The 12,516-nt window shown below is 54.1% G+C and overlaps 2 protein-coding genes across 3 annotated transcripts; one reads left to right on the top strand and one right to left on the bottom strand.

Annotated features, from left to right (window-relative positions):
- The first annotated feature begins 1,484 nt into the window (after positions 1–1,484).
- Positions 1,485–6,595, top strand: SMIM33 (small integral membrane protein 33). The gene is made up of 2 exons (XM_037147523.2): positions 1,485–1,625; positions 3,016–6,595. Exons 1-2 carry the CDS (start codon positions 1,617–1,619, stop codon positions 3,403–3,405), a joined length of 399 nt encoding a protein of 132 aa, XP_037003418.2. The 5' UTR covers positions 1,485–1,616; the 3' UTR covers positions 3,406–6,595.
- Positions 6,596–6,693: 98 nt separating this feature from the next.
- Positions 6,694–11,648, bottom strand: STING1 (stimulator of interferon response cGAMP interactor 1). 2 transcript variants are annotated; one of them, XM_037147519.2, is made up of 8 exons: positions 11,552–11,648; positions 11,097–11,196; positions 10,433–10,659; positions 10,120–10,303; positions 9,753–9,861; positions 8,663–8,901; positions 7,744–7,930; positions 6,694–7,180 (listed from the first exon to the last, which is right to left on the bottom strand). In XM_037147519.2, exons 3-8 carry the CDS (start codon positions 10,657–10,659, stop codon positions 6,987–6,989), a joined length of 1,140 nt encoding a protein of 379 aa, XP_037003414.2. In that variant the 5' UTR covers positions 11,097–11,196; positions 11,552–11,648; the 3' UTR covers positions 6,694–6,986. The 2 variants fall into 2 exon arrangements, with proteins under 2 accessions (XP_037003414.2, XP_037003413.2); XM_037147518.2 differs by lacking the exon at positions 11,552–11,648 and adding an exon at positions 11,495–11,512.
- Positions 11,649–12,516: the final 868 nt, after the last annotated feature.

The raw sequence follows: 12,516 nt of genomic DNA, 5'->3' as shown, positions 1-12,516 counted from the left end.
TCATCAGAAGGATCAGAAATTGGGTTTTGGACCCGAAGGCAAGAGCCCCCGTGGTGGGGCCTGTGGGAGCAATGGGACACGTACGCTGAGGAGGCAGGGGCAGGGGGCAGTGGCTGGAGCTCTGGACTGTGGCAGGATCCAGACTCCCTCTGGCTGATGATGTCTGAGGGTTCTGAGGTGAGAGGCGGAGAATGACTGCAGCTCCTGATTGCACTGGGAGTGGGGGGCGGGGGCGGTGAGCCTCCTAGTTGGTTTCAAGGCCAGCCAGCTGCTGCTGTCACTCGCTTTGTAGGTGAAGTCAGCAGCCCAGTGACCTAGGCTTAAGTGAGTTTGAAGGTCTGAGTGGGGCTCCTGAATGTCAGGGTGTGAGCAGCTTGGCTGAGAGCCCGGGAATCAGAGTCAAGCCACTGGGGGAGGGGAGTTGCTGGCAATCTCTTGGTCTCCACGCTGGAATGAGGGGAGGTGATGCATGCACAAGGGACGGGATGAGGGATGGCTGGTCCCATGGGGTTAACTGGGACGAAATATTACCCCTTGTAAAGTGTCTCCAGAGAGAGGAGAGCCTCGTGAGCACCTTTTGTGACTTAGACACATTAAATCACACACATTTGCAAATGAAATCGCTGCATTCAGACAAGTGCAGAGACGTACAAAATTTATATTCATAAAAACCAAAGAAGAAAAAAGAATGCCTCGCATGGGAATGATAAACATCAAATTCAACAAGTGGTTATCCCTGGGGTGAGAAGGAAGGGAGGGATCAGGGAGTGGGGTTCAATTTTATTTGTAACATTTCGGTTCTTAGAAAAATTTCTTTTCTCACCCTTGCTGGTGTAGCTCCGGAGATCAAGTGCTCACCTGCAGGCCAAAGCTCGGCAGTTTGGAACCGGTCGGGGCACACGCCTGCCTTGCAGGCTAGACCCCCAGTTGGGGGCGTGTGAGAGGCAATCAACTGATGTTTCGTTCCCTCTCTTTCTCCTTCCCAGGTCTCTAAAAATATATAAATAAAATATTAAAATTTTTATTGTATACTTTCTCTTATATCCATTTATCTCCCTTAAATCCTCTTCCATCTCCACCCACCCTCCTGTCCCCCAAAAGTTTTGAAATAAATGTGACAAACTAGTGAGAGGGGCAGAGCTGGTGGTTGGGCCAGACAGATTTACTATATTATAGTCTATGATTTTCTGGTGTATTTGAGATATTGCTGTAAAAGAACTCAAAGGGTAGCACTTCAGGAAATCAGTTGGGTGGGGAATCAGTATGTCCTGGCGGGTGGTGGGGCGGGGTAGGAACAGTGAATGGCCAAACGTCTGGGCTCGGGTGGAGGAGGGATGGGCAGGCAGATCCAGGCTCCTGAAGCTGGTGAGGGGCCATGAAAGGAGGTGCCGAGGAGTAAGATCAAGGTATTGTCAGAGCTAAAGGCTGATGTCAGTATTGTCCCTACGTTTAAGGAAGTGAAAGCGCGGGAGAGCACTGAGGGTGTGTGTGCAGAGGGTGTGTGCTTCGCGAGACCTCTGGGACGTGGCAGCTCCGGGCAGGGGCCGAGCTGGGGGGGCAGGCTCTCCTCTGCCCAGCTGGCCACCGGTCTTGCGGGAATCTTGCTCTGGGGAACCATGCTCCAGGTAGACTCTCCCCTCACCCCTTCCTGCAAGGCTGGCCCGACTCCCTGAAGGGGGCCCCTTGCCTTTCACCGGCCTGTGCTTCCTTTTCCCCCTGCACGTCCGGGGGGGCCGCTTACCCACCCCAGCCTGGGAGCTGCGGCCTGAGACCCAGAGAACCTCAGACTTTCAAGCAGGGTGGGGGTGGGATATTGGGCTTTCCACATTCAAAGGGATACGTGTTGGGGGATGGGATGGGGTGGACAGTGTGACTGAGCCTAAAGGGAGTGGGTTGTTCTGGACAGCCTTTTCTAGATCCCAAATGCCTACCCGTCAGAAGGGCCAGGCTGAGGGCTCAAAGTTAAGGGAGGGGCTCCACCTCACGCACCTACTTGTGATGGTCCAACTGGGGACCGTGAGGCTAGGTAGGAGAAAGGTTTTGAGACTGTGATGACCTTGCCGGCTCTGGGGTTTATTGTTTGGAGGTTTGCTATCTTCACGGCAACCCCACAACCCCACACTTAGCAGGGTGGAGATAGGCAGAGGCAGGGGTCAGGATTTCCGGCTTTAGGCAAAACAACTCTGGGGCCCTGAAAGAGGTAGATAGAGGCTGGCATGGCATCTCCTCAATCTGTCTTGGGCAGAGCCAGGAACCCACACTGGGTATCCCCTCCCCTCTAAGTCTAGAATCTGACCCTGAGCCCTGAGAGAGTGTTATGAGAGCTCTCCCTTGACAAGTTCCTGCGGTTCCTGTTTTCTCTTCCTCTTTCCCTTCCCCCAGGTCACTTCTTCCCTACCCCCCCCCCTTCTATGTGCATAGCGGGAACCTAAGATGCTGGACACAGTGACTCCCTTTTCCCAGGACTTTAAGAAGCATTGTTCACTGCCCACTGCCCAGGACGTAGGATAGCAGCCCATAGTGTGCTGAGACTCCTGACCCAGGACACAGGGTCTATTTAGGCATTTTGATGGAGACCTGGGAAGGGAGGGCCATGGGAGGGGACCTGCCGGACCAAACTTTGTAACGAAGCCCCTCTCTTTGTCCCTTTCCAAGCAACTTCATCTCCCTCTTTCTCTTTCCTCGGTCTCTGTGTATCTGTTTTCATTGCTTTCTGTTTATCTCTTCTTTCCCTGTTTCTTTTTGTGTCTTTCTTTCTCCCCATTTCCCCTCTGTCTGTCTTTTTTCTTTTACTCTTCTGCTGCTGTGTTTGTATTTACCTCCATGTTTCTCTGTTTCTCTCTTCTGTCTCTTTCTCTCCATGTCTTTACTCTTTCTCTGCTTCTGTTCTCACTCTGCCCCTGAGGCTCTGTCTCTCCCTTTCAGCTCCCTTTGGGGGTCTGTCTCTCCCTACTTTGGTCTTGTTCTGTGTGTACTTGCCCATGTTACCATCTCTCTCTGCCACTCCCCTCCTAGGCTGACCCCCCTTCCTGGCCTCCTCCATTTGTGAACGGCTCCGCAGGGCAGGAGCCCCGGAGGCAGCTCCCAGAGGTGCAGAGCGGGGCCTGGGCAGCACCTGCAGAGGACGGACTGCCTCTGCTCACCGTCATCACTGCTATGTTTGTCCTGCTGGCAGTCTGTATCGTGGTGGCAGTCCGCTTTGGGCCAAGTCTACACCAGGGCCATGCCAATCTCCCCACAGAGCCACCAACCCCAAAGCCAGAGGATGGCATCTATCTCACCCACTGGCGAGTGCTGGGCCCTGAGGACAGACATGAAGACACCCAGGAGGGCCCTCCTGTCTCCAACTCCTGCCTTGTGCCAGGCGGACCTAGGCTCAGCATTGATGAAGTCACATATCTGTAGGAGGAAGACTTTGGAAAGTTGGTGTGACCTGATTCAGAACAAGAAACTGGACAGAGAACTAGGGTAAAGGCAAACTGGGACCTGGGCGTCAGAGCTTCGGAAGTGCGCACACAGACTAAGATGGAGCTGCCCTCTCTGCAGAGTGCAGAGAAAGCCTGTTGTGCACAGGAGAAATAAAAGAAGCTTGAGAGCCCAGCCCAGACACATGCTGCTATGACCAGTCCCAGTGCCCGAGGCTGCCCTTACAAAGCTTCTCTCTGTTCTTCAGGGACCACCAGCCCCTGAGCCTCCTTCTCTGGGTTCCCACCCCTCCTCCCACCCCTAATCTCTCTCCTTTGGGTGTCAAGGTAAGTCCATCTTGGAAGATTCCACTACCCAGCCTACCTTTGTGCAGGGATGTCACAGGTCCTGTCACGGCCTGCTGCCCCAGTCCCCGGGTACCTGTGAGGGCCAGTCAAGGCGTGCCAAGGCAAAGAACCCAGGGCTCCGCCTTCTCTGGGACTCAGGAAAGGAAGAAAAATCTGTTGCCTTTCACTGATCAGGGGATATCCTTTTGGCTGCCAGGGCCCAGGACTTGCTAACAATTTTTAAGGCCCTTGCAGCCCCCCAGGCACCAATTATAGCTCCCCAAATTGGTTTTGAAGGGCCCCCACTCTCTTGGGGCAAGACTCTGCCTTGCCTTCCCATGATGCAATGGGGGAAATTTGGGAGCTCTCATTACCTTCCACTCTCTGGGTGCATGGGACTGTTGGAACCAGCCTAGTATTTCCCCGGGGACATTTCCCAAATCCTGGTGGGGAAATAGAAAAAAAGGGGGGGGAACTTTGTGGCAGATCCTGGCTGGCAGGATCCGTGTATGTTGTGGCTACTCGAGAACAAATACACATGGACAACAGAAGTCCTGTAGAGAAAAAGGGACACCTCTCAGAGAGACGGTGAGAGGGCCAGAGAGCCCTGTCCCTGCCTGGACAGGCTTTTATTGCTTCTCTGGGTGCATTACATGGAGGGCAGTCCTCATTTATATGCACAGGTTCACTGTAGCGGATTACCTTTTACAGATAACAAAGGAAAGAATGTTGCTAATTACTTCAAAGAGGAGGATGTTGCAGACCAAGGGGAAAATTGTTGATCCGGTCACACTTCATACTTGGGAGGTTTAGCTTGGATTTTAGGAAGTTGCAGTAAGCCCTTGCTGCCTCAGTTCAGGGTGAGGGAGTTTTAGCAAAAGCAAGTCTTATAGCAGTCTGGGTACAATGCAGGCCTGATTCCCCACAGGAAAACCTTTCTGTGGACGTGGTCCTGTGTGCCACATGCACCCCACTGGTTCGCCACGTGAGGGCTGAGCTACATTTCCATGGCACGTGAAATGGTTCCCCACAAAACTTCATGGAGCTTGTCTGGGGGGAAGAAAGGAGTGGGGAGAAGACCTACAGAAGGAAGGACATGGAGGTTCGGAAGGGGCTGGAGGCCAGGAAGGCAGAGCTGAGCCTCCCAGTGGCTTCCTGGAAAGGTACCTCTTTCCCTGACACCTCTGAGCTTCATTTACGTGCAGTTAAGAACATGCAGACAGACATTGTGGAGCGACCTCTGCGTGCTTTACCCTGGGGAATAACTGAGGGCAACAAGTCAACCTGGGGATTGCCCTCGGTGAGGGACTGTGCCCTCCCAGCACAGTCAGGGAGGCCGGGAAATAACAGAAGGCAAAGAGGAACAGAGATGGGGATTATAATGTGTGCAGAGGACTGGCTTGCCACCTCTGAGCTGACGAGAGGCAGCTCTAAGGTTAATAGCTGCCCTTCCTGAAGGCCAGCTACGTGTTGGGCACTGGCTTCCTCCATGGGCCTGCTCCATGGGCCAGATGTTGTACCGTTCACTCCTCATAATAGCTTTGGGAAGAGGAGCCACCGTTACCCCCATTTTACGGTTGGGGATATTAAGACACCCAGGCGGATACGTGTACTAAGTGGTAGAGAAGGATTCAAACCTGAGGCCATCAGACTCCACAGCCTGAGCACCATGTTGGGGGCCAGATGGGCAGGGAAAGTACGTTGGAGAGGCCCTTGATCCTGGTCTGGTTTCTAGCTATAGGAGTGACTGGTGTGATGTTGGAGGGTCCTCAGGTCTTGGAGGCAGAATGGCTGGGACAGCTGGGGAGAGGAAGGGACTGCTTCCCCTTCACCCTTTTGGCTCTGTCTAGGGGCAGTTGGTTCCTTCTGGCCAGTGTGTGTCTGTGTGTGGAGCCTTTATGTCATGCTGTACTCAGATGTGCAAATTGAACATTTGTGTCAAAAACAAAGGTGGGAGGGAAGGAAGGAACAAGTGCTGGCTAGAACGAGTGGAACTGGTGGAAATGGACCGCCTCCCCTCCCAGATGGGGGCAATTTTGCCACCGCAGTGTCACTGCCGTGGCTCAGTTCTAACAGCAATGGCATCCTATACCATAAGGCATGGCAGGTGGCTGGCTGTGTTGTCCCCCAGAGTACATCCCACCTGCTCACACAAACCCTCTTCCCCCCATCCCTTTGCGGGCTCCTCAGTGCCCCCTGCTTCTCTGAGCAACCCCTTACCCACGCACAGCCGTGTGCCCCTTATGGCACCGGTACGCTCCCTCCAGCAGCCCCCGGTCCCTCCCTGCCCGCCCCACGTCTCTCACTGGAGACAAGGGCACTGAAAGGGCAGGTGGAAGGGAGGGCGATGCCCAAGTCTCTGCCCTCAGCCTGCCTGCCCACCCCCCCACGGCCTGTACTAGGATGAGGAGGGATGTGAAGAAGCCTGTCTGTGCAGGCCAGTCTGGACACTGCAGATAATAAATGCCGGTAGCTTGCATCGGTCAGAGTTCAGCCGGAGAAAGGTGGCACACTCAAATGTGTAATGTGAGGAGTGTTTAAAAGGGGGGGCTGTCTAGAAAAGGCAGGAATAAGGGAACCAAGGTGACAGTGAGCACGACAGGACGCCCCTCAGTGGGAGCCACACCTCTGCTAGGTCTGAAGGGCCAGGGGGAGGAAGCAGTTCATGGGACCTAGAGAGACCCAGGCAGGTCCCTGGGCAGGTTTGGTCAAGACGTGCAGACAATTCACAGTGACCTTGACACCACAGGCAGGGTGCCGGGGGAATAAATACTTCAACCTCATTCTCCTCCGTTCCTCTGTTCTCCCACTGGGGTTCCCCATTGACCAAGCATAGCCAGACACCAGGGGACAAGGGAGACTCCATCCCAGGGAGGAGGAGGCAGACAAGCGTGGAGAGAGTGGATCCGGAGGGTCCAATGGAAGACAGCCGGCACAGTCCTTAAGTGTACCAGGAAATCAGAGTTTACGAGAAACTTCCATATAGTCACAGTCCTCACAACAACCCTGTGAGGTAGGCAGGGCAGCGATTGTGATCCCATTTCATAGATGAAGGCACTGAGGCTCATCTTGCCCAAGGTCCTAGGACTCATCTTGAGATGTCAGGTCCCTGTACCTTCTCTGAGAGCCCCTGTGGGAGGAAATGGCTTTGCTGAGCATCTCACTCCTAAAGAAAGGCCCCAATCCAGAGAGTCTTGGGAATTTCTGGGGGCTCAGACAAGCTGACCCTGGGCCTCAGTAGACATCTGTGCGGAGTGGGAGAGGCTGATCCATGCTACTGATGAGGAGCTCGGGCTCTTGGTGCAGCGTGGAAGAGTCAGGCATCACCGAGGTTCTTGCACTATCCACAGCAACCTCCTCCTTTTCCTCCTGCCTCAGGTGCCTGAGAATCTCCTGTGACAGGGAGAAGTTGCTTTCCTCCGTGGATTCTGGAATGCAGGTGGGGAGTGGAGTGAGAACCTCACACATTCCCACTCCAACTTACCCGGAGGACTTGCTGGGCAGATCCTTCAACCCTCCCTTCTCTCCTCCTTCCTCCTCTCCCTCCCCATCCAACTCATGGAGGTTAGTGTTTCATGAATTCCTAGAGATAGAAGTGGTTTTAGAGTAGAATTCTACCCTCTCGCTTTTAAAGATAATGCTTAGCGAAGGGCAGAGACCTGCCCAAGGTCATACAGCAAAGGAGTGTCAGATCTGAAGTTGCAACAATTCTCAGTCTCTTAGTTCCTGGCCTGGGCTCTTTTGCTTCCTCTGCTTCCCTAGATGAGCTGCGGAGCCCCTAGAGCCTACCTTTTCATGTTCCATCCAAGACCCATAGTCAAAGACCTTAGAGCAACCAAGCATCTCAACCTGGGGAGGTGGACCTCTCTAGGGCAGGAAGGGGCAGGGCTTGACTGCCTGACCACCTGGGAAGTCCCAGGGCATGATGCCGTCATTATCTCCTTCTGACCCCTGACTCCTCCTGCCCTCCAGACTACCGTCAGTCCCTTACCCTGGTAGACAATGAGTCGACAGTTTTTCTGACACTCGGGGGCATCTGCCAGGATGTCTTCAAGCGTCCGGCAGAAGAGTTTGGCCTGCTCAAGCCGATCCTCCCGGCTAAAGCCAGCTTGGGTATGCTGGGACATGGCAAACAGGGTCTGCAAGGGGGTGGCATACTCCAGAACACAGGCGCCCACCTGGAGGAGGTGAGGGGAGGACCAGACTAAACCAGGGCAGGCAGACTCTGGACCCCAGTGCCCCCGCAGGGACCCCGCCCCCTCAGTCTGTAGAGATGGAGTCTTGGGAGGCGCCGCCCTGCTGGGATGATGCTGTCCAGTTGGACTTCGCTTCTGACACCCCGCTCCAAAACTCAGGGCCCGGACTGAGCCACATTTATCCCTCACAGATCCTCTTCCTAAGATCCCAGGGCAAGGCCCCCTGAGCTGGACTGTCAACTGCTCTAGCTTGAAATCTAGTCCGGGGTCCAGGCCCTAGGGTTCAACCCTGCTCTGGGTGTCCCCACCCCTCCAAGTGAAATCCATCGGATGTTCTCACAGCTTTCATCTAGGGCAGCGTTATGGTCAAAAACATGGTATACTCCGGTTAAATTGTCCACTTCCTCCCTGGTTCTCTGAGCATTGCTTTCATCAGTGGTAGAGTGGAGGTCACAATAGTCCCTACCCGACAGAATGATGGTGAGGATTCGTGGCGTGGATGGATGCAGCGTCTAGGCTAGCATGGGGCGTAAGTGCTCAGTAAATGCTACTCATCCTCATTCAGTGCTGAATCTTGATCAGCCCTGGGACTCACTGGGTAAGCTGAGGCTCAGAGAAGGGCCGTACATTTTTATCAGTGGTTGGCTAGAGCCCAGAGTTCTGGGGGTCTGGGTCTCAGCCATTTCAGCAGGACCCACCTTCCTGCACACTCACCTGTCTCCCGTTCTCCAGAAGCTCATAGATGCTGTTGCTGTAAACCCGGCTCTTGATGCCGGCTCTGTCAGCTTTCTGCTGGGGCAGCTCATGCAGGAAGCGAATGTTGGGGTCAACCATACTCAGGTTGTCAGGCACCCCACAGTCCAATGGGAAGAGAATGTACAGCCGGTGGCTTGCTCTGCCCTGTAGCATGTTGTTGTGGCGCTGATTGTAACTGCGGATCCGGGCCGGAAGCTCTAGAGGCCCAAGAAGACATTCTCACAAACCCTGTCTCCCACTTGGTCTCCTCCATGTGTGTGTTCAAGAGAAACGAGAGTCCGGTCCCCTCATACTGCCTCAGAGGCCAGGAGGGGCAGCGCATCCAAGAACCCTCCCCTCCACCTACTCCTACCACTGCTTTCTCCCCTTCTTTGTCCTTTGTCCAGATTTCTGTCAGCCCCACTCCTTCCCACCACAGCTTCCAGGGCTCTGAGAGGCAGGCAGAGCCCTGCAAAGTGACATTTGCCCGCACCCCCAGGTGCACAGAGTCAGACCTCCAGCAGGAGCCATTTCCTAGCAAAAGCCCAGGTGTTCAGGGAAGGCAGCAACAAGATGAGGGAGAACCCAGGCCTGGCTGGCAAGTCAGAAGAGTGAGACGCCACACGGAGACTCACAGCACAGTGGTCAGGGGTCCACGCTCTGCCCTCAGCGTCTCCTCTCAGATCCTGTCTCCTCTCACTAAGCTGTGCGACTTCGGACAAGTCACTTTTTCTCTCGGAACCAAAGTTTTCTTATCTCTTAAGCAAGAATAATAATTATCCCCTTCGTCATAGGGGTGAATGAAAAGAGAAAATGCATGTGAAGGGCACACAGCGTGCAGTAATAGGTATTGAAAGAATTCATGGGTGACCTTGAACAAGTCACTTGATATTCACCTGATAGTCACAGACACAGTAACAACATTGTTCATGCTTATAGGATTGCTTTGGGAATCAAGTGATTTGTTAGACATGAAAATACTTTGCAAAATATACCAACTTCTGGAAACTATGTGTCTTAACGTGTGTGTCTCGTAGATCTAGAAATGAGGACATAGAGGGTGGCCCACCTGGCAGAATCAGCCGCAGGTACCCGATATAAAATGACCACGCCAGCCCATGGGCCACGTTGAGTTTCCTTTGTTCACAGACTGCAGAGATCTCAGCTGGGGCCAGGCACTGTGGACAGCAGGGTGGGGTCAGGGGGCCTCCATGGAAGACAACTGGAGTTCTCCTCCTCCAAGAGAATTTCCCCACCTACTGCTGATTTTCTCTCTTCTCTGCCATTGCTGACCCCGCCGTTCCAGGACATTATAGGTGTCACTCCAAGAACCAACCTCTAAACTAGTCCCACTCCCTGTACTGAGCTCAGAGCAAGTCACACTTCCTGCCACAGCCTCCACTTGGTCATGCCCCCCACGTCCCTCTGTGTCACACCTGGAGGTCCAGGATTCTGCTCACTGCCACTGAGAGGCCCAGGAGCGCAAGCATCCAAGTGAAGGACAGGCCAGCTGGGTTCGGCAGGGAGGCATTGAAATAGCAGGACAGCAGCAGCACGGCCCCACAGCGGATGGGGCAGCCCAGGCAGGCCCGCACAGCCTTCCAGTAGCTGCCCTGGTACCTGCAGGTGAGAGCCAAACCCCAGACTCCAACTCAGCTAGAGACATCCTAGGAGGGGCAGGGCTGGGGGTCAGGGGAGTGAGACATGCTGAGTGAGTGCCCAATCACCGCAGGCACCGCAGGGACTCACCGGGAGTGGATGTGGCATAGCTCCTCGGCCAGACGGCAGACTCTCTCGAGCAACAGTCCCAGCTGCAGGGAGGCCAGGTGGAGCGTCAGCTGCTGAAGAATGTGTCCTGGCTCCCCACCTAAGTAGCAAAGGGCTGCCAGGCAAACACTCAGCAAAACAAAGGCTGCTTTCTTGTCCCTTTTACCCCTGTGCCGAGGGATGGATGGATGCAAGCTGGAGGAGGCCATCTGTGGGTACCAAGGAATCCATGGCTATACTCCTGTCCCTCTCCTTTCATTCCAAGACTGACGTCCTGACTGGGCACCTCCCCATAACTCTTCCTTTTTCTGATGCCCGGCTATAACCAGGGGCTGCTCTTGGAGACCCCCGTGGAAGACAGGCTGGGGATATAGCATCCCAGAGCTCCAGTCCAGGAGAGATTGGTTGAAAACAGAACAGGTGGAGAAGTGGGTCCACACATACACCCCCCACCCAACCCCAGGCCCAGACCTGTGAGGTGCCATCCACTTAGGGACCCTTTGGTGACCTGGGCTTCCCTCTCCCCAAAATCCACCCAGGAAGGCTCTTAGCAAAACCTCAGTTGAGGGAGTGGGGGCAGGGCAGCCAGAAGGGGTCTCCAGGGGTCTCAGCCTTGGAGCTTTGGCTGAGCTGCTCCTGATCCTACCTTCTACCTCCAGATGGAAGGTTGTTTCTGGCAGTCAACAGGGAGAGAAGTCTCGATGCGATGGCTCGCAGTGACCAAGGGCAGCCTCTCCAGAGGTAGCCTGAAAATGGAAAGTTAAAAACAAGTTGAAGCTTTCTCTACGACACTCCAGCCCTGGCATCTCAGACCACAGCTCTGAGTGCACTAGGGAGGAGGGTATTTCCTGGTCTCTAAGGAGGGAGGAAGAGCGCTCCTCCCAAGGCCCTGATGAGTCATGCCGGAGTCTTGGGGGTGTGGTTGGCAAAGCTGGTGCAGGCCCCCACTCTACTGCAGTTTGCTATCCTAAAGCGAAGTTTCATAAATTCCCTCACACGTTCCTGAACCGCAACCTAACACCAGCTCCCCCCTAAGCTACGCACAATTAAACGCATTCTACCATTCCCCACACAGTGTTCTGCACACCCAGCCTAAGGTACCACATGCTACACCGTGCTGCCTGGCCTGGTTATTTTTATTCTGATTTCCAGATGAGATTCTCTTTTTCTGAAGACTGTGATATCAGAAGGGAGGTGGGGACAATGAACGATTATTTCCTGCTACAGCAGCCTTTTGAGTAAACAGCTTGGTAGGAGCAGAAAGCCAGCAGAGAAGTGTAGGATTTGAGTTCTTCACAGGAAGTGGTCACGCCTGTGACTTCTCTGAGAGAATCTGGTGGTTCCAGCCAAAAAGGAAGTTGCATGGGTGATAACAATAAACTATACCAAGTGTTGTATGTATTATTTTACTTAATCAACTCAGCTACCCTGTCAGATAGTTATAATACTATCCCCACTTTACAGATGGGAAATCTGAGCGTCAGTGGGTGAACTAACCTTCCCATGCTCCACAGATAGTAAATGAGGGAGCAGGGACTGGAAGTCTGGTGAGTTGCTCCAAAGGGCTTGCTTTGTGCCTTGATTTTCTGGGAAAGGGCAGAGAGTGCCAGGATCCAGTTTCATGCTTACAGTTTCTGCTGGAGCGGGAAGTGCCTGGGGCCTCTTCCCGGCAACCCGATGAGCTGTTCTGATTTGAGGATGGGCAGGCCTGGAGAGTGGGACTGGGGTGCACCCACAGAGCAGTAGCAGTTCGTTCCCACCCACGTCAGAGGGTCCTTGCTCTGACCCTCCCCCACAGTCAGACACAAGAAGACACAACAAGGCTTCCCGAAAACTCTCTTGGTTTTGAAAATCACTTTCTAAGAATGGAGGTAATTCTCTCCATTCTCTGTACCGTTGGCTCACAGAGGGGCTCACTGAGGTGGACAAGGTCTCGGCTGTTTCACGGCCAAAGAAAATGGAGGTTGCCGGAGAGAAGCCCCTCTCAGAGTCCTGCTGGAGGGCCCCCCGGGCCCAGCTGCCTCGAGCAGCCTCTAGCCCCCAGGGTCCTTCCCTGCTTTCAGCAC

The sequence above is a fragment of the Artibeus jamaicensis genome, unplaced genomic scaffold, assembly GCF_021234435.1.
Source record: "Artibeus jamaicensis isolate MK-2021 breed Jamaican fruit bat unplaced genomic scaffold, CSHL_Jam_final contig_456, whole genome shotgun sequence".
Taxonomy (NCBI): Eukaryota; Metazoa; Chordata; class Mammalia; order Chiroptera; family Phyllostomidae; genus Artibeus; species Artibeus jamaicensis.
This window is presented reverse-complemented; position numbering and strand designations above follow the sequence as displayed.